Here is a 25759-nt window from a genome sequence, read left to right on the forward strand (position 1 = left end):
AGTTCTTTTTATTATTCACATTTTGAAAGGTTTACATTTCATTTTTCATTTCATTTCATTTCATTTCTTCCCTCCTTTCTTCCTTTTTTCCTCCCTCCCTCCCTCTCTCTCTCCCTGCCTTCCTGCCTTCCCTTTTCCTCCTTCTCCCCCACTTCCTCTCCCTCTCCTCCTCCTCCTTCTTCCTTTTCCTCTTCTTCTTCCTCTTCATTTTCTTCTTCTTCTTGAATTCCTCAAATTTTATTTGTGATATATTTGACTTAATGAAATCTAAAGTCTCTTAATATCTTTATTTATCCAAAACAATATAAAGATGTTTAACTCTATGTATGATTACTCTTTCATGTTGCTTATGTTATTGTGTATATTACTTTATTTTCTCTTTTACTCAATTATTACAAACTCAATTATTACAGCTATTATTTTTTTAGTTTCAGTCACCAGTAATTACTTAGATCTAACTTCATATTTGCTGTTTTTACTTTTTATATTTCACATCTGCCTTCTGGTGAAGTTTCCTTGTTACTTTTGCCTTCGTGCAAATATCTATTAGTGGCAAAATTTCTTGGTCTGTGTTTATAAGACAGTATTGTTATGTTGTACTTATACTTGAATTATAGTTTAGCTGGGTACATAATTTTAGGGCGATATTATTTAAAAATACTATTTTATTCATTTCCTGTTTCTGGTGTTTCTGATGAGACATCTTCCAATAATATAATTGTCACTTCTTTTAATTTTCATTCCTGTTTTTAAAATTTTTCTTTTTATCTTAAATGTTTTTCAGCTTTAATTTAATGCAGGTGCTTATTTTTATTTAGTAAAAAGAAAAAAAGACTTGAAATTTGGTGTGCTCCTTCATCCTAAAGATTCTTGTCTTAAGTCCTGGAAGGACATCAATATCTGATTTTTTTTGTCTTTTGAATAATGGGTTTCTCTCTAATTACTCCTTCTAGATTTACTATTATATATAAATTGAGGCTTCATATTACAACATTTGTATCTCTTAAAATCATAATTATATATTTTCTCTCTTTAAATTTCTATTGCTGGGAAGCCTGGGTGGCTTAGTTGGTTAAGCGTCTGCCTTTGGCTCAGGTCATGATCCCAGGGTCCTGGGACTGAGTCCCACATTGGGCTCTTTGCTCAGTGGGGAGCCTGCATCTCCCAATGCCTGTAGCTCCCCTTGCTTGTGTGTGTTCTCTCTCTCTCTCTGATAAATAAGTAAAATCTTAAAAAAAATAAATTTCTATTGTATGTGGGTTTGTTATTTCTCCGACTTATCTTACTTTTGATTAAAATTTACAAATTCTTTTTCTTTCTCAATCATTTATTTACTACTGTGTCTAACTTGCATCCATGGATATATATATTTACATATATAATTTCAATGACCTTTTTTGTCATGTGTAGAAGGTTGATTTAATAACTTTAAAAATCATTCTTTTTATACTGTTTTTTTCTCTTTAATTATTTTAAATACCAGTTTTATATATTCTTTCAGATTCTTCCACTATTCCTTCTTATGGTACCAACTTTCCCATTTGTTATATTGGTTCATTGTACCTCATGCTATTTTCTTTTTCTTTCTTTCTTTCTTTTTTTCAGTCCTTTTATGGTTTATTCCCCCCTCCCCGGGTGTGTGTGTGTGTGTATTCATCTTCAACAGAGGGTCATTTGTTTTTATTTCTATTTTCTCCCTCTGTAGGGAGTTCAAGCAGTCTGAATTGTGAAATATTCTTACAGAGCAGTGTTTAATGTACTTACTGATGGTAGGGATTTCTTGACCATTATTCTAGACTTATTTTTTGGCCAAAGATTCTTGCAATTTGGACCTCACACCTTTTTAGTTCTGACAGCTTAAGATTTATATTTCCCACAGGTGACACATCTTTTCTCCACACCCAGAACTGAGAGTAAGTAGAAACATTCCTTGCTATTTTTCCAAATAAGTACAGTGTCTTTTTCGTATGGTTTGGTCAGTCCTTCGAGGATCTCAATTTTATCCATATATTTCAGTTTTATCTCCTTTCTCAGAGCAGCGCTGCCCATGCCTGGGCCTTAAAAGCCAATGTGAAATCCTCTTGACATCTACAACCAGGCACTGGTTTTAGATGTACCACCCTCCACCTCTCCAACCAAGGCTATTAGGATATCAGCTAGAACTAGCTGTTTTGCTTTGAGTTTTATCTTTGTTCCTGCCATTGGAACATTTCCATTTTTCCTTTTATTATCATGTATGTATGTATGTATGTATATGTAAATATATATACATTCAATATTTATAGCTTCATAGGATGGGGTTTTTACTACTGTTTCTATGTGTTTATATCAAAGAAGTGTCCACTTCAGCTCTGTCTACAATATTTTCAGAACTGGCAGTCTTTTGAGCATTTTATTGGCTGATAGCACATTCCACTTCCTTCCTTGTTTTAAGTATATATATATTATTTGTACCTACTGGGATTTAAACATTCTTGAAGATGAAACTCTATCTAATTTTATTTTGCGTCCTTGATGATCACCTCTGATGATAGAAGGTACTTATAAATATTCAATAAAAAATCTCCCTAATTCTAAGGTAGTTAAATTCTTTATAGTCTTTGTTTAATCTACTCTGTTATTAGTCTTTGTTTTTCTTTCTTTCTTTTTTATCATATTAGTCTTAAGTGTTCTATTATATCTCTTGAAATAATGAGTATCTTTAACTTGAAAACTTACTGAAATATGCTGTTACTTAATTTTTCTGCAAGTTTGTGTTTTATCTTCCCTGTGATACTTTTTTGATGTTTTCTATTGATTTTTTATCTCTGTATCCCCAAGGATACATTACACATAACAGTTACTTAAAAAATTGTTTGTTTGCTTGTTTGTTTTGGCTAGGTGCAAACTAAAGGTTGATAATGCTTTATGATATCTTCTATTGAACTACATTTCTCTCCATGTCTAGGTTGTTGCTTGGTCAGCCTTTTTAGTATGATTTTCTGAGAAATTAGTTTATATCTCATAAATAACTTGTTGGTTTATATTTCTAGCAACCCAAAGCATGGTAATTGTTTCTTAGTACTTAATGTGATATTAAGTGATGGTGGGTTCTCTGCAGTATATGGTTAATATCAAGCTGTTTTGTCCAAGTATTTAAAAAATTGGTTTGAGTTGCCTTTATAACACAATTTTTAAAGTTTGCATGAGTTTATATTTTTAAGGGTTAATTTACCTATTTCCTCTCCTTAGTTCAAATACCCATAAATAATTTTGAGAAAAATACTTTTTGCAAATTTTACATCATTTTGTATGACTGGCTAAATATAAAGTTGTGCTATACCAGTGATAATCCCCTGGATCTGTATTTTTTATTCTTTATCTGTATTTTATTGTGTTTCTGGTTTTGTAATAAGTTTTTAATCAACTCGATTAACGTTTAAATTGTTTTTTTTTTTGCCTGTGATAATGCCATTTCTGATTTTATTCATCTTGTAGCTATGAAAATGCCGATCATGTTTATTGACATAGTTACTGGAGTTTGCTATAGGATTCCATAGGAAAGACTATAGACCCTTGCTTTTGTAATGAGTTTTCCACAGTTATTTGTAGTTTATAATATAGTAACTAAAATTTGTGTTCATATGGCAGGGAAATTACTTTATATGCCAAATTATATTGCTCTTTTCTATGTAATACAAGTAATATGGTATGGTAATACCATATGGTAATCATATGGTAAGATGAGAAAAGTAAGATTTCAAATAGTGTTTTGCTTTTCGAAGAAGAGGGGAGGGATTTAAAGCAGTTGATGAGAAATTATTCTAAAAATGTTGAAGGAAATATAAGTCTTTACTTTGATTAACAAATATTATTATTTGTCAGTATTTTTGGCATGCTGTAAATAACTCATCTTCCAATAATTCGTTTGAGTAATTAAATTTAGATTGCAAATTTTTCTTTTCAAATATTTTGACTCTTATCTCTTTGCTTTTCTATTGTATCTTAATTGGTGTGGTCTCTATAAATGGACAATAAATTATATATCTTTGTTATAGAGATCAGACAGTGAATAGAACTTGGTATTCATCCCAGACAGAATTATGATTGAATGTATTTGCAAGATTAAAGCACTGAATTTACTTTTTTCTAATTAAAGGCAATTAAAGATTTCCAGACACAAATAAAAGACAATGAATTGAGGAATAAGTGTAGGAGCAAGTCCATTTGCAGGTGAAAAGATGTGCCTTTGAAGCAGAACCAGCTGTATTTTCATTGAAAGAATAACAGTTTAGGAAGCTTTTCTGCATGTGCTTGCTTGATAGCATAATGTACTCATAAGCAGCTTATGCAGTATTCAGAAAATAACAGAGCATTAATTTTTAAAGCAGCAAAGGCAGAGGAAGAGCAGTACTGCCACATGATGATAATGAGTGTGGCTAGTGTAATGTCGACTGTTGAGAATGAAAAAAACAGCAAGCTTCTGAAAAATGAACATTTATAAAACAATAACCAGATATTCACATGATAATGAGCTTAGATAGTAATATCAACAAAAAGCAAAGATGCAGTCTTGTTTCTGGACAAAGTAAAGGAATTGAAAAGCAAAAAGCCAAAAGCAGTTAAGTAATCTATTCTTTCAATAAAGTAAGAAAACTCAGTGAAACTATGGCATAGTTAAAGCCATGTCTTTAAATATGAAATAATTTATGACATAAAATAGGTTTTTATGTTGAATTAAATAGAGCATATAAAGTATTCTATTCTTTTCTAAATTAGTGTAATATGAACAGCATATAGCAATATTAAGGTACCAAAATATTTATGATTTTTATTAAGTATGTTTTTATTCTACTTGTGATTTTTTATAGAAATTGTGCCTGTGCTAGAGTTAAATGTATTTTAACAAAGTGAATAAGAAAGGAAACTTTAACACAGATAATAGCTACTGATTAGAAATTATAACTGAAAATAACTTTTTAAATTATTGTTTTAAAAGCAGATACTACACAGATTGTCTGCAAGGTATATATAAATAAAAATTATGAGTATGTGGAATCATCTTTGCTATCAAAAAATCCAGGTGTAATTCAGAAATTATTTTGCATCAATGCTTACTTTTTCGTTATGATTTTGCTTTTACTTGATACTCATAACCCCTGTTTAAGACTTGGAGCAGGAAATTCTGTTGATTAGGTACCATTAGTTTTCAAGTATATATTTTCAATCTATATTTGACAGGAGAAATCAGACAGCCTAGTTTGATTTGTTAAAGTTGCTGGAATTTGGGACCAGACATATATTATTAGGTGAATCTTACTCTTCTGTAATGGGAAGAAACTTGATAATTTTTTTGACTTTAGGAATGATTAAAATGATCCCAGGGTAAAGTATCCATTCCACTTTGCTTTTCATTTTGTAAGAATGGGAACCAGAGCAGGAAATAGCTGTGATTCTAGAGTGAAACAAGAAATACAAACTGGTGGTGGAAAGTCCTTTAGAGTCAAGACTGGAGTTCAAGTCAATCTCAACTGAACTCATTCTTATCTCCTGGAATAAGTAAAAAATCCATTAATCTCTCGCTCTCTCCCTCTCCCTCCACCCATCTTATTTTCATGTTATTTCAGGTTGGATTTCTGCCCTTTATCATTAAAATAATCTTGAAAGGATCCAGCAACTACCCACATATTTTCCAAGCCTGGGACTACTGTTCTCTAAGTCCAGGATCTTCAATGATATATGTGTGTGTGTGTGTGTATGTGTGTATATATATATATATATATATATATATATATATATATATATATATATAATCAGGTTACCATTCTCAGTTCTCTAGCTGGTTGTAGTAGTTGTAATTTATGACTTACTTCCTTCAAAATTCATTCTGGATCTTGTCCCTAGCAAGCATTGTAGTTTGATGAGCCCTTTGTCTTTAATGTGTAGCTCACATCTTTATTCCTGAAGGTTCTAGGTGATTCTTCTATTTATAAAGTTATATAGAAATGTCATGAAATTTTATTATTGGTCATAATAGTATATGAGATTTCCCCAGGAGTTCCCTAACATCTTTCCATAATTCTTTTGGCCTTCACTATGTATTAACAAATCATTTTATCCTTGATAACCAGCATCAATTACCCCAGCCGATAACTGTGATTCTCCATGTTGCCTGTTTACCTATAGGCATAAATAATCCAAACTGACCAGGTGGCAGACTTGATATCCAGTTCAGGAAAACTAATATTATGCCTTTCTTAAGTTACCTCTTTTCGTAAGTAAAATGCACAACAAAATGTACTACTCAAACTTTGGCCACTGGCAGGATTTCTTTTGTATGTTGTATTTTAGAACCATCTCCAAGGATAGCAGTCTACTTCCAGCTGGTGTCAGCATGTTATAAAGAACCATCTATAAACATTTTTTTTAACTGCTAAAATGGTACACCCAATTTTATGGTTTGTTGAATTAGATAACCTCCAATTCATAACTGGTAGCTCTGGCCAGATGGTCCCTGAGTCTTATGACCAGGTAGTCAGTCTCCATCAGAGCTTGGTAGCAATCCAGGAATTGTTTCTTAGCAGCTGTTACCTGCTGAAGGATGTATGGCACTGTTCCAAAACCCTAGAGACTGCCACTTCTTTTTGGGGGGGACCTGCTAAAGGCTTATTTCTATGTCACAGCTAAAAGCACTTCAAGCTTCATTTATTCTGCCATGTCTAAGAGGTAGAGTAGCTTGCACAGCAATCTACTGGAGAACCTTTTAGTGTCCCATGCCCCACACAACACTAGCAGCTTTTCAGGTTCTCTACATATATAAAATATGTATGCAGATTTTAAAAGCGCAATTATAGTATGGGCAACCATGTATCCATCACCCAGGTTAAAAATTAGATATATACCAGTACCTTAGAACCCTCTTTATGTCCCTTCTCAGTTGCCACAATCTCTAAGCCTCTGAGAGATAAACCACTATCTTGATTTTGTAATAATTCTGTTTATAAATTTTCCACCTAGATGTGTGTCAAACAATCTATTGGTTTGTTTTTGAATTTTACATAAATGAAATCATACCATATATGTTGTTATGTAATTTGCTCCTATTGAACATCATGTTTTAGAATTTTATTCTTATTTATGAAATTTGATAATAGTTTATTCTGTTTTACGCTTTATAGCATTTCATTGTATGTGTATACTAGTATTTTTCTGTCTTTCTCCTGGTTTTGACATTGGATCATTCTCTTTCTTCTTTTCTATGAATGTTATTATAAGCATTCACTGCACATTTTTGGACATGTCTGTTCTTTGGTCATATGTGCAGGAGTTTCTCTATAATATATACCTGGCAGAAGAATGTTGGCTCATAGATCATAGAAGAATTATCAAGTAAGCTGGTAAGTTAGGCCTATGTCCCTTTATTAATGGTAGATATAGCGTGAAGTACAGCAAGTTCGACTTTTCTTCTTGGAAACAATCCTGACATGCTCTAAATCAGTGGACCTCCATGAATCAGATTTAGATGGCAAATTTCTGTATTTAACAGAATATTCTTTCATCTCCCTCTTATCCATGTATTTGAGTGAAGCATCTGAGGCAGTTTCATGTCTTCTCCAAGCCTTACATTGTGTCATTGTTATTGTGATATATTGTGTGGTAGTGAGGCAGTTAAACTCTCTTGGAATGAGACCATAGCACTGAGATAGACAGTTGTTCTAGTTCTCGAGCAGGACTATAAGTATACTGCTGTCTTCTTCCAGTAAAGGCAGATAGTCTCTTGTACCTGTGATTAGAACCTAGAAAAAAGCGTTGGCTAACATAGTTATCTATTTGTGACCATGTATGAAGGACTTTTATATTCTGCTACTATAAGAACAATAAGAAAATTCTACCATAAGTTTGAATTTAAAATAGTGCTCAGTTAGTTTCTCAAGACCAACTAGCCACAGTGAGAAAATAAATAGGTCTCTGGAAATAAACAGTGTGATTCTATATTTAGTTTTGATGATAGAGTGAATCTCTGAAACTTTTCCAGGAATGTACATTCCCTTTGATTTATCATTTTAATAAGGAAGGGGAGTAATATTTCTACCTCACTTTTACTTTCAACATAGTCTCACAGCACATATCAGGGAACCAAGCTGAGGTTCCTGCCTATCATTTTAACCCATACACCTGGAAACTGTCAATCTTCATAGGGTCTGTTCTGGACCTCTGAGCCTACCATCAGGAATAGAACTTTTTAATTTTAAATTTATTTTTTTAATTGAATAAATTTGGCATGTAACATTGCATAAGTTTAAGGTATACGATGTATTACTTTGATACATTTATGTATTATGATTGCTGATGTAGCAAAATTTATCACATTACATAATTAAAGTGTAACATTTTTGTCTATGTTCATTATACTGTGCATTAGATCTCTATGGCTTATTTATTACTTTTTTTTAAAAGATTTTATTTGTTTGACAGAGAGAGACACAGCGAGAGAGGGAACACAAGCAGGGGGAGTGGGAGAGGGAGAAGCAGGCTTCTCGCTGAGCAGGGAGCCTGATGCGGGCTCGATCCCAGGACCCTGGGACCATGACCTGAGCCGAAGGCAGATGCTTAACGACTGAGCCACCCAGGTGCCTGTTATTTGTACTCTTAAACACCATCACTCCTTTCCCTCTCCTCCACTCATCCCCTGGTAGCTACCATTTTACTGTTTTTTTTTTTTTAAATAGGTTTAACTTTTTTAGATCCCACACATGTGATGTCATACAGTATTTGTCACCTCTATCTGACTTACTTGATTTAGCATAATGTTCTCAAGACCCATACATTTTATAGCAAATGGGAAGATATCCTTCTTTCTCGTAGCTGAACAATATTCTGTTGTGTATATTTACGACATCTTTTTTAATTCATTTATCCACTGATGGGCATTCAGGTTGTTTTCATATCTTGGCTATTGTGACTAATGCTCTGATAAACATGGGAATGCACATATCTCATTGAAATCATGATTTCATTTTTTGGGTATATAACCAGAAGAGGAATTGCTGGATCATGTGATACATCTTTTTTTTTTTTTAATTTTTGAGAACCCTCCATATTGTTTTTCATAGTGGTTGGACCAATTTACATTCCCACCAAAAATATATAAGGGTTCTCTTTCACCACATTTTAAAAAAAATTTTTATTCCAGTGTAGTTAACATACAGTATTATATTAATTTCAGGTGTATAGTATAGTGATTCAACAATTCCATATATTACTCAGTGCTTATCAAAATGAGAGTACTCTTAATTCCTTTCACCACATTCTTGCCAGCTCCTGTTGTCTCTTGTCTTTCTGGTTATAGCCATTCTAACAAGCATGAGGTAATAGCTCATAGTTGTTTTTGTTTGCATTTCCCTGATTAGTGATGTTGAGCATCTTTTCATGTGTCTGTTGGCCATTTTGATGTTCTCTTTGGAAAAAATTTTATTTAGTTCTGCCCAATTTTTATTGGATTGTTTGGGTTTTTTGTTACTAAGTTGGCTGGGTTCTTTATATATTTTGGAATTAACCCATTATCCAATATATAGTTTGCAAAAATTTTCTCCCATTCTATAGTTTGTCATTTCATCTCATTTCTTTTGCTATGCAGAAGCTTTTTTTTTTTTAATTTTATTTGACAGAGAGAGAGAGAGAAAGCACAAGTAGGGGGAGCAGGCAGAGGAAGAGGGAGAAGCAGGCTCCTTGCTGAGTGGCGAGTGCAATGTGGGGCTCAATCCCAGGACCTTGGGATGATGATCTGAGAGTCAAAGGCAGATGCTTAACTGACTGAGACACCCAGGTGCTCCTGTGTAGAAGCTCTTGATTAATGTAGACACATTTGTTGATTTTTGCTTTTGTTGTTTGTGTTTTGGTATCATGTTAAAAAAAAAAAATCATTGTCAAGGCCAATATTGACAAATATCTTCCCTATGTTTTCTTCTATAGTTTTATAGTGTCAAGTCATATGTTTAAGTCTCTAATCCATTTTGAGTTAATTTTTGTGAGTGCTGTAAGATAGGGATCCAATCTTATTGTTCTGCATATGTTTCTCTGGTTTTCTCAGCACCATTTGTTGAAGAAACTTATCCTTTCCATATTGGGTATTCTTGGCAAATACTAGTTGAGCAAATGTACTGAGATTTAATTCTGGGCTCTCTATTCTGTTCCATTGGTTGATGTGTCTGTTTTTATGCCAGTATCATACTGTTTTTATTACTGTGGCTTTATACTACAATTTGAAATTGGGAAGCATGATGCCTCTGGCTTTGTTCTTTTTTCTCAGGACTGCTTTAGCTATTTAGGGTCTTCTGTGGTTCCACACAAATTTTAGGACTTTTTTCTTCTATTTCTGTGAAGAATGCTTTGGTATTTTGATAAGGATTGCATTAAATCTGTAGATGGCTTTAGGTAGTATGGCCATTTTAACAATATTAATTCTTCTGATCCATGCATGGGATGTCTTTCCATTTGTTTGTGTCTTCTTCAGTTTCTTTCAGCCAAGTCTTGTAACTTTCATTGTATAGCTATTTTACTTCTTTGCTTAAATGTATTCCTAAGTATTTTATTGTTTTGATGCTGTTGTGAATGGGATAGTTTTCTTTTTCTCAGATGCATCATAATTAGTGTAAAGAAATGCAATTGATTTCTGTACGTTGATTTTGTATCCTGCCACTTTACTAAAGTTGTTGATTCTACACATAAGATTGTATCATCAGCAAATAGAGAGTTTACTTTTTCTTTTTCTGATTCGGATGTCTTTTATTTCTCTGTCATGCCTAATTGCACTAGCTAGGACTATCAATACTGTATTGAATAGGAGTGGTGAGAATAGGCATCCTTGTCTTATTCCTAATATTAGAGGAAATGCTTTCAGTTTTTCTCCATTAAGTATAATGTTAGCTGTGGGTTTGTCACATATATCCTTTATTATGTTGAAGTATGTTTCTTCTATATCCAACCTCTTAAGGATTTTTATCATCAAAGGGTGTTATATTTTGTCAAATGCTTTTTCTGCATCTATTGAGATGATCATATGATTTTTATCTTTAATTTTATGGGTGTGATATATTACATTTATTGATTTGCATATATTGAATCATCCTTGCATCCCAGGGATAAGTCCCACTTGGCCATAGCATATAATTCTTTTGATGAATTTTTGAATCAGTTTGCCAATATGTTAAGAATTTTTGCATCTATATTCATCAGGGATATTAGTCTATAATTTTCTTTTACTGTGGTATCCTTATCTGGTTTTGGTATCTAAGTAATGCTGGCTTCATAGAATGAGCTGGGAAGAGTGTGAAAGAGTTTGAGGAGGATTGGTGTTGATTCTTTAAATGTTCAGTAGAATTTTCCAGGGAAGCTCTCTGGTCTTTGAGTTTTCTGTGTTGGGAGTTTTTTGATTACTGATTCAGTCTCTTTACTCATTAGTTCGTTCATATTTTCTATTTCTTCCTGAGTTAGTCTTGGTAGGTTGTGTGTTTGTAGAAATGTATCCATTTCTTCTAGGTTATGTAACTTGTTGGCAAATCATTGTTCATAGAGGCCTCCTTCATATTTCTGTAGTATCAGCTTAACGTCTCCTCTTCCTTTCTAATTGTACTTATTTGTGTCTTCTCTTTTTTTTTCCCTTAGTCCATCTAAAGGTTTTGTTAATTTTTTTATGTTTCCAAAGAACCAGCTTTTAGTTTCATTGATCTTTTCTATTGTTTTTCTGGTCTCTGTTTCATTTATATCTGCTCTGATCCTATTATTTCCTTCCTTCTGCAAACTTTACATTTTATTCATTCTTTTTTTTTTTCTAATTTCTTGTGGTGTAAAGTTATGTTGTTTGAGGTCTTTCTACTTTCCTAATATGTGTTTACTGCTATAAACGTTCCTCTCAGAACTGCTTTTGCTGCAACCCACACTATTTGATTTGAAACACTATTTGACTATTTTGGTATGTTGTTTTTCCATTTTATTTTTGTTTCGGTTTTTTTTTTTAATTTCATTTTGATTCCTTTTTTGACCCAGTGTTTGTTTAGAAGTGTGTTGTTTAGTTTCCACATATTTATAGATCTTCTCACTTTCTTTTTGTTGTTGATTTCTAGTTTCATTCCATTGTGATCAGTGAAGATAGTTGGTATTATTTCAATTTTTTAAAATTTGCTGAGATTTGTTTTGTGACTTATCACATGATCTAAGCTGGAGACTGTTCCATGTGCACTTGAGAAGAATGTTTATTTTGGTGCTATTGGATGGAATGTTCTGTATATGTCTATTAAGTCCATTTGTTGTAAAGTGTGGTTCATTACAAAGTTTCTTTGTTGATTTTCTGTCTGGGTGATCTATCCATTGCTGTATAATGGGGTATTGAAGTCCCCTGCAATTATTATATATTATCATCTATTTCTTCCTTAAGATCTGTTATTATTTACCTAATAATATATCTTGGTGCTCAAATGTTAGGAGCATATGCATTTACAACTGTTATATCTTCTTGAGGTACTGATCTCTTTGTCATCATATAATGACCTTCTTTGTGTCTTGTTACCTTTTTTGTCTTGAAGTATATTTTGTCTGATGTAAGTATGGCTATACCTACTTTCTTTAGGTTTCTATTTGCTTGGAATATCATCTTCCACCCTTTCACTTTGAACCTATGTGTGTTTTTAGAGCTGAGATGAGTCTCCTGTAGGCAGCATATAGTTGGGACTTGTATGTATGTGTTTGTGTGTGTGGTTTTTTTTTTAACCTATTCGACCACTCTGCTTTTTGATTGGTGAGTTCAATCCTTTTACATTTAGAGTGATTATTGCTAGGTAAGGATTTACTACAGTCATTTTATCTTTTGCATTCTGGTTACTCCGTCTTTCCATTGTTTCTTTTATCTTCTTTTTCTGTCTTTTTAAGTTAGTGGTTTTCTGTGATGATTTGCTTTGTCTCCTTTGTTTTTGTTTCATGCCTCTCCTCTAAACTTTTGTTTTGTAGTTACTACAAGGTTTGTATAAAAAATTTGGTGAATAAAATAGTCTTTTTTTTCTGCTGATAGCAATTTATCTTCATTTGCTGTAAGAGTTCTGTCATTTCATTCTTCCCCTTTTATATTTTTGATGACACAAATGATCTCTTTTACACTGTGATTTTCTTACCAAGTTGTAGTAACCATATTTTTCATGTTCTTTTCCTTTACCTTTATGCTATAATTAAGAGTTTAACATATCCTAAAAGAGATTATTTTTTAAAAGAAAAGATTTATTTATATATTTGACAGAGAGAGAGACTGAGAGAGAGAGAACTCGAGCAGGGGGAGGGGCAGAGGAAGAGGGAGAGAGAATCCTCAGGTAGACTCCCTCCTGAGTATGGAGCCCTGATGCAAAGCTGATCCTAGGGACCTGAGATCATGACCTGAGCTGAAATCAAGAGTCGAGACACTCAACGAACTGAATCACCCAGGTGCCTCTATTTTAGAAAAGATTCTAAATCTAATTTTGACTGACTTCTTATCACCTTAATCAGAGTTTTATGTCCTTTTGTCCTTTCTTTTCAGCTTGAAGTGCTTTCAACACTTCTTGTATGGCAGGTCTAGTGGCAATGAACTTCCTCAGCTTTAATTGTCTGGGAAAGCCTTTATTTCTCCTTTATATTTGAAGGACAACTTTGCCAGAGGGTATTCTTAGGTGGCAGTTTTTATCTTTCAATATTTTAAATATATTGTTCCATTCTCTCCTGACCTGTAGAGTTTTTGCTGAGAAATCTACTCATAGTCTAATAGGCATTCCTTGGTCGGTTACTGTCTTTTTTCCCCTGGCTGTCATTAAAATTCTTTCTTTATCATTGACTTTCAGCAGTTTTTATAAAATGCGTCTTGGAGATGTTTTTTTTTTTTTGTTTTTTTTTTGCATTGAGTAGTAAGGTGTTCTATAAGCTTCATGGAATTATATCCATTTCCTTCCCAGATTTGGGAAGTTCTCAGCTATTACTTATTTAATTAAACTCTCTGCCCTCTTTCCCTCCTCTTCTTCTAAAATATCCATTATTTTTACATTGGCTTTTCTAATGGAGTCTGATAGCTCTTGTAGGATTTCATCACTTTTTAAAAATCTTAGTTCTTTTGCATCTTCTACCCAAATCATTTCTAGATGCCTGTTTTCTAGATTGTGAATTCTCTCTTCCATCTGATCTGCTGTACTTACATGCATTCTAATACATTCTTTATCTCATTTATTGAGTTCTTTACCTCCAGAATTTCTGTTTGGTTCTTATTTAGAATTTCAATCTTTTTGGTAAAGTACTCCTTTTGTTTGTTAATTTTATTCCTGAAATCTATTTATGGCCTTTCTGAGTTTTCTTGTAGCTCATTGAATGTCTTCATAACAGCTATTTTGAATTCTTTTATCCATTAGATTGCAATATTCCGTATCTTTGGGTTCAGTTGCAGGGAAATTGTCATTTTCTTTTAGTGATATTATACTATGATTTCTCATTTTTGATGAAAAGTGCTTCTGCCACCACAATGAAAGTAGTGTCCACCTTTCTTATTTAGTCAAGATTTTGTTTAATGTGATTCTAATAGTTCAACAGGTTGGTAATTAGGAGGCTTCCTTTTTGCCTTCCAGAAGGTAGTGGCATAGCATAATCTTTTGGTTTTTCTTATCAGAGCTGATTTTGTGCTAAGGTTGGGAGTCCAGGCATTTAAAAAAAAAAAAAAAGCTGGTGGCACAGTGGTGGTAGGTGTGTATTTAGCTCTTGGGGCTGTGGGTGTGTCCACAGCTCTATTGAGAGTGCCATGATTGTGGAAGAAAGATTCCCAGAGGAATGTGGCTGATTCTATTGCCAGAACCCTGAGGCAGACAGCAGGAGACACTTCCCTTCGGTTCTCTTTGTCTGTCTACTTCCCTCCTAAGAGAGAGCAATGGATTCCCCAGCTGCAAAACACAAAACTGGGCAGACCCCATTTACCACCTTCCCCACCCTCCACCTCCTCTGCCAGAAAGATTGTGCTGGCCCATAGCCAAACCTGCAGCAGTCTTCTCTGTAGCTGCCACTTCTGGTGCAACTCCCCTTGCTACACTGCCCCTCTGCTATCCAGTCCACCAACTTTTGGGTGCATGAATAAATGGGGTCTTGAGTGTCCTGTTATGTGCTTCAGAGGGGCTTTTCTTTGGTTATGGATGTCTAGGTTGTAAATGAAAAGGCAGGGAAAAAAGGAACAACTCATGCTGCCATGATGCTGACCTTACTCTCAGACTTTTATTTTATTACCTATAAAGCTCTTTTTCTGACTTGAGAGACTGAAGTGACATTTTGGCCCTCTAGGGATTCATGTTTCCTGAGTCTTTGCACTTTGATGTTCCCAGTATTTGGAATTGCTTCTACCAGATATCAACATTACTTCCTCCCTAAACTCATCTAAGTATCTGGTCGAGTGACATCAAGTAATAATGCCAAGTGCATTATCAAGGAGGCCTTCCCTGACCACTCTATCTGAAACAGTACTTCTCTCCCTTTTATTTTCTGCCCCTCACCAACTCTGTTTTTCTTTTTAGTGGTTTTTATCACCTGGAAAACTGAACTTTTTTTTTCTTATTATTTATCTTTTAACAAGTATAATAGACAATTGGTCTGTTTTGCTCACACTACTGTATATTTAGTACCTTGAATATTGTTTGTTACATGGTAAGTGCTCAACAAATAATTTTTTATAAAGATTCTAAGTAATCGCCACACCCAATGTGGGACTCAAACTTACAACCCCGAGATCAAGAGGTGACTCTTGATGCTCTACTGACTGAGCCAGATAGGCATCCCCCAGTAAATAGTTTTTAATGAATGAATGAATGAATGAATGAGTTGTTTAGAAAACAGAATATAAAAATTCTCATGACCATAAGGGAACATTTCAATTATGCTTAAATAGGTACAAGACTAACTAGGAAAACTTATAGTCAGTGATATGTTCTAATGTCACTCTATTCTCAGAGGTTCTGGCAATTCTATCTACTAACCTTAAAAAATAATGACATGCAAAAAAAAATAATGACTTATGCAATTAAAATTTTGGATGCAGGTGAAAATACTAAACTATTATATATATTTTTTCTTATGTTTTTCTTGTTTCCTGAGGAAAATTATTAATATTTTGTTACTTGCTAGCCAAAATAACCTTACTTCAGAGATTTTACCTTTTACTCAATAACTATGTGCATATACTAATAATTTGGGAATCAGTGCTGAGATTAGTTTAAAGAGCAATTTTATCACATATTTTCCTGTGTGAAAATGCAAGTTTTAATATTTCTTAGTTTTGAAATGTCCATTTTTCCACATTAAATCCAGATTCATTTTGAAAAAAAAAAAGAAAAGCTAAACTCTATTACAGAATAAATACTAAAGCCACACATTCTAAGTGTATTTTTGCCTTATGTGAGTACTGGTAAATCCAGGCATTCATATAAAAATAAATTTATTTTATTGTTCTAAGTGTATTATTTAGCTGTATCATTATCATAATTGGGGAGGACTTTTTCACTTTCTCCCCAAGAATGATCTAGAATTTTACATGCAAAAGGAGTTTTGTAATGAGTAATTCACATTGACACACTCTCTTTTTGTTAAGAATCTCAGATTGATTTGAAGGAATTTTAACTCTCCATGTCATGATTTTTAGAGAAATTTTCTGTTTGGATTGGTAATCTTAATAATGCAATTATTTACATCTATTTTCCTTATGAAGACTATACATAATGGATAATAGAACCTGTATTCTTACCAAGCCATAAAAGCAGTTTCCCATATTATAGAATTTTCTATTAGAATATTAATTTTGCAACTTTAATTTAAACATACAAAGATGGCATTTTATTAGTATAAATAAATCTCATAAGTTTAAATTATATGTGGTTATTTTAGAGAGAATTAAAGAGAATGTTATGGCTGTTTTGATGATGGTCATTGAGATTGGGAATTAAGAATGGCATTTGTCATAATGTATCATCCTGAACATTACATGTTTTTCTGTACTTTGTTTTGGTTTCACAATACCAAGAAAATCCTATCATAACATGAATAGTTAATAATGTAACTTTTTAATAGTACAGATCTAACAACATCAGGATACTCTTCAATTTAAACCAGTCACAAAACTGGAGAGAAGAATAGTAGGAAATTTTATTTCACAACTAAATCACAGATATTATCTAAAGATAAGTTGTAGTTTTTATCACTAAAGTTTCAGTAACAAGAGTATAATACTCCTAACTATGCATGTGCCTTTCACATTTTATTGCAAAAGTATTAATGCTATAATAAGAACATCCATCCAATAGGGACAACAATATCTTGCCTGTCATTTTTAAGGAAAACACACCTGTGCTACAGGAGTCTATTCACTTTTATAATTCTTTCCTTGCTTACTGAATCTCAGTAAGCACATTAGGCTTTGTTGGGTTTTAACTGGTGTTAATTTCATCTTTCTCTGCTCATCCTTGCAACTATAGTAGTTGTGAAAAACAGTTCCCTGCAGTCAATGGAGAAGGCAGAATGTGTTTGGAGCTATGCAGCACTCCATCCTCAGAAAATTGTCCCTGTCTGACCTGTCTGGTAACTCACTGAAAAGCCTCATTCTCAAAACTTGTTCTTATTTGACTAGACTTAGAACTCACTCTGTGTGAAGAGCCCTCTCCCAGAATTTGACACAGTCAGTGGCAAGTTTTTAACATTGCAACTACTTGAAGCAGCATTACTAGCTGGGACTAGCAGGGGGCTGTCCTAAAAATATTTTAAAAAACTGGGAATGAGATGTCCGTAGGGTCTTTAAAAAAATCTCCAACATAGATTTCTGGGAATCTAGAAAGCCACAAGCCTGTGGTTTGTCCAATAAAGACCTGAAAAGGCTATAAAATTTCTCACTTCTTGCTGACCTTGAAGAAGCTAGCAGGAAGTGAAGGCTAAGACAGGACTAAAAACTCCTGTCAGAGCTTAGAAAATATATACCAACATATAAATATATACCAATGTATATACTATACACAGCTCCCCAGCAAAACTGGAAGACATTGGTTCAAAGCATTTAAGAGAATATATGTCCAGTCTTTAGATGAAGATTAAGCTAAGTGGCTGCATATGACAACAATAAAGACTTTACAGAATTAGACCATAAAAGTCATTAAAAAAACAAACAATAAAACCAACAAAAGAAAAACAAACTGCAGCAACAACATTATAGGGGAGATATGATTTGCAGAGTTGCCACATTACATTATTTCCTATGTCCAGTTTCTACAAGAATTATAAAATGCATAAAGAACCAGCAAGGTGTGCTCCATACACAAAAAAGGATAGTAGAACTTATTTCTAAGAAAGGTCGTATCTTGGACTTACTGAACAGAGACTGTAAGTCAGCCCTTTGAAATATGTTCAAAAAACTAAAGAAAATCATGTCTAAAGAATTGAAATATGAGAATGATACCTCACAAAATAAGGCACCTCATTACAGAAATATAAATTATGTATATTTTAAAAAGAAAATAGAAATTCTGGATTTGGAAAATACAATAATTATAAAAATTTCACTAGAAGGACCTTACAACAGATGTGAACAGACTGAAGAATCAGGGAACATGAAGAAAAGTTAATTGAGATTTTCTGAGGAACATGAAGAAAAAAGAATGAATGAATGACAAAAAATGAGCAAAGACACAAAGACGTGTAGGACACCATCCGTCATACCAACCTATGTACAACAATACTTCCAGAATGAGAGGAGGAAGAGAGAGGGTCAGAAAGGGTATTTGAAAAAATAATATCCAAAAACTTCCCTAATTTGATGAAACACTGATTTTTTTTTAGTAGTTTTGCCTTTTTTTAAATTATGTTATGTTAGTCACCATAGAGTTTGATTTTTTTATCCAAGAACCTCAATAAATTTCAAGTTGGATAAACTCAAAGAGATCCACACTGGGCTACATTATAGTCACACTGTTGAAAGTCAAACATAAAAGAATGATTGTTGAAAGCAGCAAGAGAAAAGTAACATATTACATATGATGTGCTGAAAGCAATAGATGGCCAGCCAAGAATTCTATATCCAGCACAACTGTCCTTTTAAAAAGGGAGAAATTAAGATATTTTTGGGTAAACAAAACCAGATAATTTGTTAATAGCACACCTGCCTTGCAAGAAACACTAAAGGAAGTCCTTGAGGTTGGAATGGAAGTACATAAGATAGTAACTCAAATCCATATACAGAAAGCAACAACAACAACAAAAACCTAATACCAGTAAAGGTAACCACATAGATAAATATAATAGAAGTCTACATGTGTTTTCTGTGTGTAACTTTTTTCCTCTCCTTGCTAATTTATAAGATGCTGCTAAAGCAGTACTTCGATGGCAATTTACACCTGTTAAACACTATGTTTATAAAGAGGAAAGATTTCAAATCAATAACCTAACTTTCTGCCTAGACAAGTTAGAATACGAAAAGAACAAACTAAACCCAAAGCTGAAGAAAAGGAAATAATAAGGATTCAAGTGGAAAAAACATAAAGAGAAAAACAATAAAAAAATAATCAACAAAACCAAAAGTTTGTTTAGAAAGATCAACATGATTGAAAACCTTTAACACTGTTAAGAAAAAAACACAAAGAACACTCAGATTACTAATATCATTAATGAAACAGGGTACATTACTATCAATCTTAATATAAAATGGATTATAAAGGAATACTATAAACAGTTGTATGTTAAAAATTAGATAATCTAGATGTAATAATACTAATACAAGTTCTGATACAATGCTACCAGAACTCTGATCCATTGCTGGTGGGAATATGAAATGTTATAGCCACTCTGGAAAATGGTTTGGTAGTTTCTTACAAAGTTAAATATATACTTACCATATGACTCAGTAGTCCTACTCTAGATAAATTGAAAACTTGTGTTCATGTAAAAACCCATACACCTGTGCTTATAGGTAGATCTTGTACTTGCCAAATACTATACATAACCGGAAAGCACTTCAGTGAGTGAATGGATAACAAACTCTCGTACCTTCATATAATGGAATACTAATCAACAATAGAGAAGAATGAATTGGTGATTCATACAATTTGGGTAAAACTTAAAGGCCTTACGCTGAATCAAAGAAGCCATTGTCATGTTATTGCCATATTACTGAAAAGACACGGCTATAGAAATGGACAGTAGCTCAGTGGTTGCCAGAATTTATGGCTGGGAGGAGGCGTGGGTATGAAAGGGTAGCATGGGGAGTTTTTTGAGATAGAACTTTTCTGTACTGTGATTATGATAGTAGTTACATGAATCTATAGAAGAGCATTAAATTTCATAGAGCTGTATACTAAAAGGAAAAAAAAGTCAATTTCATTGTGATAATTTAAGAATAAAATATAATAAAGTATTATAAGATTATATTGGAGAGAGGAAGCATAAATCATTCAATCAAGAAGCTTGGAGATGGAGAAAAAAAGCTTTTGTTGCTTAAACTATGCCACAGGAAATGAAAATACAGAAATATGATGAATGGTGTCATTAAACAGAGAAATTAAATAATTGAGGCCCCAGATTGGTTCAATATGTTATATACATACATATATATACATATATGCACATATATATACATATATATATGTATTTCTTCTAAGTACTCAGAAGTCAGGGGCTTCTGTATTTTACATTTTTTACAATTGTGTAGGCATAGGTATCCTCTTGAAGCCATAAAAAAATTTAAATGTTGAAAACTTCTTTAGGTATAGTAGAAATATCTAGTTTTAGTTATAAAGAACAGATGCCCCTGTAAACGTTTTTCACTTAATAGACTGAAACCTCGTTTTTCAGTATGTACTTTTGGATATCGTAGTTAGCAAGCAGAATGCTAAACTACTGACAGCTGCACTATTTGGAGAAGTACCAGGTGTAAATAATTTTTAAAACCATCTATTTATTATAAATACAGTTTCAAATGTTCATATCAACTTTAATATGAAGCTAGAGGTATTATTCTCTAAGAGATACAGGAGTTGAATTGAAATGGAACACATTATTTAACCAATAAGTTATATGGCAAGTGAAGTAGAATGATAAATTCTCACTTTAACCTTGACTCTTTGAGGTATATTTGAATCTGTTTTATGGCAGACACATCATCCAGAATAATGCATATGTGTATGTAAAACATTTGGGTTAAGATAATCCTTTTTCCATTTATTTTTTCCCATTGCACCCAGAGATTATTATAGGGTATATGTAGGAGAAAACAAGAAATGACTTTTTGGCCTCAGATCTATAATCTTCAAATTTCTCTTTAGATTCTCCTTAGAAATTTGCTTTGTAACCCCAAGTGGAGGCATTTGATGTGTCACCATTTTCATTGTTCTGAACTGTTTATATCTCAGCAGGAATAATGACATGAATAGTTTGACTGTTGAGATGTGAAATCAGAGTGAATACTTGTCAAGGCTTTTTCAGCAAAATTAAATGTTGCTAATTTAAAATGGGTCAGAGTAATATTTTTCTGTAGTTTGTTCATTCCACAATTTAAATTTAGATCATTTGATGTACATTTTTACAGTTGGTTCATTTCTGGATCATTAAACCTTATCATCAAATAATATTTATTAAGCTTCCGCATGTTCGTAGATCCAGAATGACTGCTATATGATAGCAGTTAAGGAAATAGCATACAATGGTCTTTAAAAACAAAAAACAAAAAATCAATACGTAGCTCTTTAGCCAAACAAACACTTTTATGTGTCTAATGAACACAAATAGAGCATTTCTTCATTACTCCCATCCTTTTGACTAACTTCTCCCTGCCATTTCTAATTCTAAAAATCTATATGGATTTTAAAGGCACTTTTGAATCATTAACAAAGACATTTTATTGCACATTAACTTTTTATGATACATTGTAGTGTAGATCAACTGTGTTCAGATTTATTTCAATGTGAGGAAGATGTGGAACTTAAAGTTAGAAGTTGTATTATTTACATAAAGGAGATACAGGGGTAAGATTTGGAAAGGAACCTATCATGAGGGAAAGGGAGTAAGATAGAAACAAGGCAAACTGAAAGAGAGATTACATGGTTTTATGCTAACTCCCACACAGAATGATATGCTGTATTTGAGACCCATTGACCCAGTTCTTAGTTAAAAGTTCTTTTGGTTAACAAAAGAGTATATTATTCTAGTCAAAGTTTTTGTTACTCTTGTTTTGTTTCTATGTTAAATCTATTTTCTTCACAGGTTATGTAACTCATTAGGTTATATACAGGTTACACGCAAACTCAGGTTTGTTACTCATTAGTCATCAAATGGTACACCAAAAAGGAAATTTGGTGATGTTAACTAACTTAGTTTTGTTCATCTTTGGCTGTGAAATGTGGTAGAGAAGATTGGAACTAATATCTAAATGTAGCTTTCCTACATCTTTTATTTAGCCATATTTATTCTGTCCTCTCTTAAGAGCAAAGTTAAATATGTATTTTTCTAATGAATTCAGTGACTGAAAGTTAAGTATTTACAGATCTTCCTAGTTTCTTACAGAAAACTTGAGGATATTCCTCAAATTGATTATTTGGGTATTTTATATATCCCTAATAAAATAAATTTATAAGGAGCTCTTATTCTTCATGTAAGAAGATGAAGTTAACTTACCTATTAATGGGATCTTATGTATACTCATTTACCCATTTGTTTCTAAATGCTTCCAAAAGGTTTACTGTCTTTACCTTAAACATCTTACTCTCTAAAATTAGTTTTTATCTTTTTAGCTCTTCACTGCACACCAAATCAAAGATGTCTGTCAGATCTTCTTCCTGCAGAAAATTAAGAGAGGTGATGTTGACCTTAGGGTGACAAGTTTATGGTTTCCAAAACTGGGAGCTACTTTGCAACTCTGTATTCCAGTCTTACTGTATTTAAACATTCTTTGACATTTCAGATGGCTGTTAAACTTGAATTATATATAAGCATAGCTCATTGCCTGAAATTATTTCTTTCTAGGTAAACAAGATTATAAAAAAACCAAACCTATTTTACGAGCAACCAAATTAAAAGCAGAAGCAAAGAAAACAGCAATAGGGATAAAGGTACCTGTATTTGGTAACTTTAAAATTTGATATATGCATGCCATTTCATTTTCTAAAACTGAATTGCATAAATGTTGAATGCTAAGTGTTTTATGACATTTCAAAATCAAAGTCAATGCCAGAATTGAAGGTTTTTATAAGGAATTTACTTAATGGGAAACATCATTCTGATCAGGTCTTAAAATAAAACACAATGTCACATAAGAAAACCAGTTATACTTAAAGTTGCAATTTATTTTTTCCTCTAGCTAATGTATATATTGTTCAAATATTTCAATGACTTATGTGGCCTGAATAAAAAACTTCTTTTATTTTCAATAAATTTAATTTTATTGTTATTGATATTTTAGTTATATATATGTAGATCATTAGTATATGTAATTTTACTCTGTGTATTATTATTGTTGTCAATACTCTCTATGATGAAATTCTAATGATGTCCCCAAACTTGTTCTTTTAGAAAACCAGTGTTTTAACTGCTTAAGAGGGATAAATGCATCTGAGAATGATGTTAGCAGATATTAATCCAATGTGCTAGCACAATGAAGTTCAACAAAATTACGTTTACTTATTACTCATGTCAATTTTTTGCCAAGTATTTAGAGGTGAATCAAACTATAAATACAAAAATTAACTTGATGGTTCTACTGTCAAATGTGTAAAATTAAAATGACTAGTATATATACTTTATTTAAATATTAAAATGTTAATAGGAGATTTTGGTTTTTATCTGGCAGATGAAAAATCAATTTTTCTAAGTTATAGCTTATAGCAAATGCCAAGGTATTACTACTAGGCTGTAACAGCTGTTGAACTGCCAGATGATATATTTGGTTGTCTTCCAGAATTTGCTATTATGATCACGAAACACTGCCTTCTTTTTACTCTTGATTGCTGATTTTGATCAAGCATTGCCGTGTGATACGGTATGTTTTCACAACACAATCCCCTCAGTTAGTGTTGTGTGTCAGTTTTTAATGAAAAAAAAAGTAAATTGCCTTTTTTTGAAAAGAGAGATGATTAATCTTTTGAAGTTTTCTTCTAATTTCACATGAAATTTTATTCATCTTTGAAATTATTTCCATGACATGATATTTCTAAAAGCATTAGTTAGGGTTTTTTTTCCTTTCTTTATTGTGCAGTTAGTTACCTGGTGATTGTCTCTTATAGTGAGAGCATTATTTGTAATTTTCCACCAAGGCACTATGTCACTCACTTTTATCTCTCTGTTTTGGTTTTGGGTTTTTTTTTAAAGAAAGATATTGGGGTGGCAAAATCCACTTGTGGCACAATATAATGAACAGCTATAAATTAGAATTTGAGAAATGGTGCAGCCATTCATTTATTAATATTCTCTTCATTTGCTCTTATAATTTTTGTTATTATTTTAATTTGAGGAAATGACTTAGTATCAGATAAATCTACCTTATAATGCAATTATCTAATATCATTTTATAAACAATGCAGAATTTGCTTATCTTTGAGAAAAAAGATTTTTGTTAATTTATGTTTTAATGTTTAATTTTGTTAATTTATGATTTAATGCATGTACAGAAGAATTTCTAACGACATCTGAACATAGCTTCTTTTTAATAAACTAGCATATAATTTTGATTTGTAAACCTGTGGAAACAAAAACCTTAACTTTAAGCATTGGTTACTCTGCTTGAAAAATTATATGAAGAGCCCATTAAAATGATATGAAACTTTTTAGAATCAGAACCATGGAGGTGTTTTACATTTCAAATCTGGCATACTAATTAGTTTGCTCTGTCAAACTTTGATTGCCTTGTCATTTTAGCATAGGATTTTAAATAACGAAGTTTCTTTCAGCAATTGCCATTTAATGCTGTTTAATTTCCCCAGTGAGTGATTTTATCCATATTGATAATGTCAGAGAAGCAACTAAGGACTAATGAACATCAAACATGTTTGACTCTTACCTAGTTGATACAGGATGACCATAATATTATAGTATTTTATCACTTTACTGCTTATTTTTAGAATGAATCATAGTTATGCTCTTAAAATAATTTAAATCTACAGAAAATATGAACAGCTGCATGGAATAGAAAAATACCAGCCATGACAACACTGAACACGGAGGAAAGAGACCTAGGATCACATTCCTCTTGCCTCTTCCTGTTGTCATGATCTAGCTAAGTCTAAGCTGACATATTTGCAAAAGTGATTATGCCATTACCTCACAGGGTTGTCAGAAGAGTTAAATAATACCACGAAAACAGTTAACATTGAACCCGGGAAATCAAATTCATTTATGAATTGTTAGCTGATTGAGAAAATATTTCTTTGAATTAGCCATTGCTGGTTTGTACAAATAAGACTTCCTTGGTTGGTTGTCAGTGGCCTTAAGATCCCCCACTTGAACTCAGTCTGCATTGTGTTATTATATTGCATATTATAAAATGTTCTTAGTTTTGCTGTGGAGATACTGATATTGCTGTTGTAAAGTTTTCAAAGTATTACATGATTTTAATATACTTCATATATATGTTATCTAAATCTTACTCAATCCTTCATTTTTTTGTTTATAAATGCTGTAAGTATTACAATGTTGTAGAACCTATAGAAAGAAAGATGACCAAGACAGGATCATCTGGGAGGAATTTATACAAGAAATAACTTCCAGATTTCATTAC

The 25759-nt window shown here is 32.6% G+C and overlaps 1 protein-coding gene across 1 annotated transcript in view; it reads left to right on the forward strand.

Moving 5' to 3' along the window:
* The window catches only part of TRIQK (triple QxxK/R motif containing), a 75759-nt gene that overhangs the window by 46646 nt on the left and 3354 nt on the right, over positions 1 to 25759 (forward strand). The window contains exon 3 of the mRNA XM_028111848.2: positions 23014 to 23099. Within this exon, the coding sequence (XP_027967649.1) occupies positions 23014 to 23099 (86 nt within the window). The remainder of the gene's footprint in view (positions 1 to 23013; positions 23100 to 25759) is intronic.

This window comes from Eumetopias jubatus, unplaced genomic scaffold (genome assembly GCF_037043125.1).
Source record: "Eumetopias jubatus isolate StellerSeaLion01/CBP00866 unplaced genomic scaffold, mEumJub1_p1.0 scaffold_4, whole genome shotgun sequence".
NCBI classification, from domain to species: domain Eukaryota; kingdom Metazoa; phylum Chordata; class Mammalia; order Carnivora; family Otariidae; genus Eumetopias; species Eumetopias jubatus.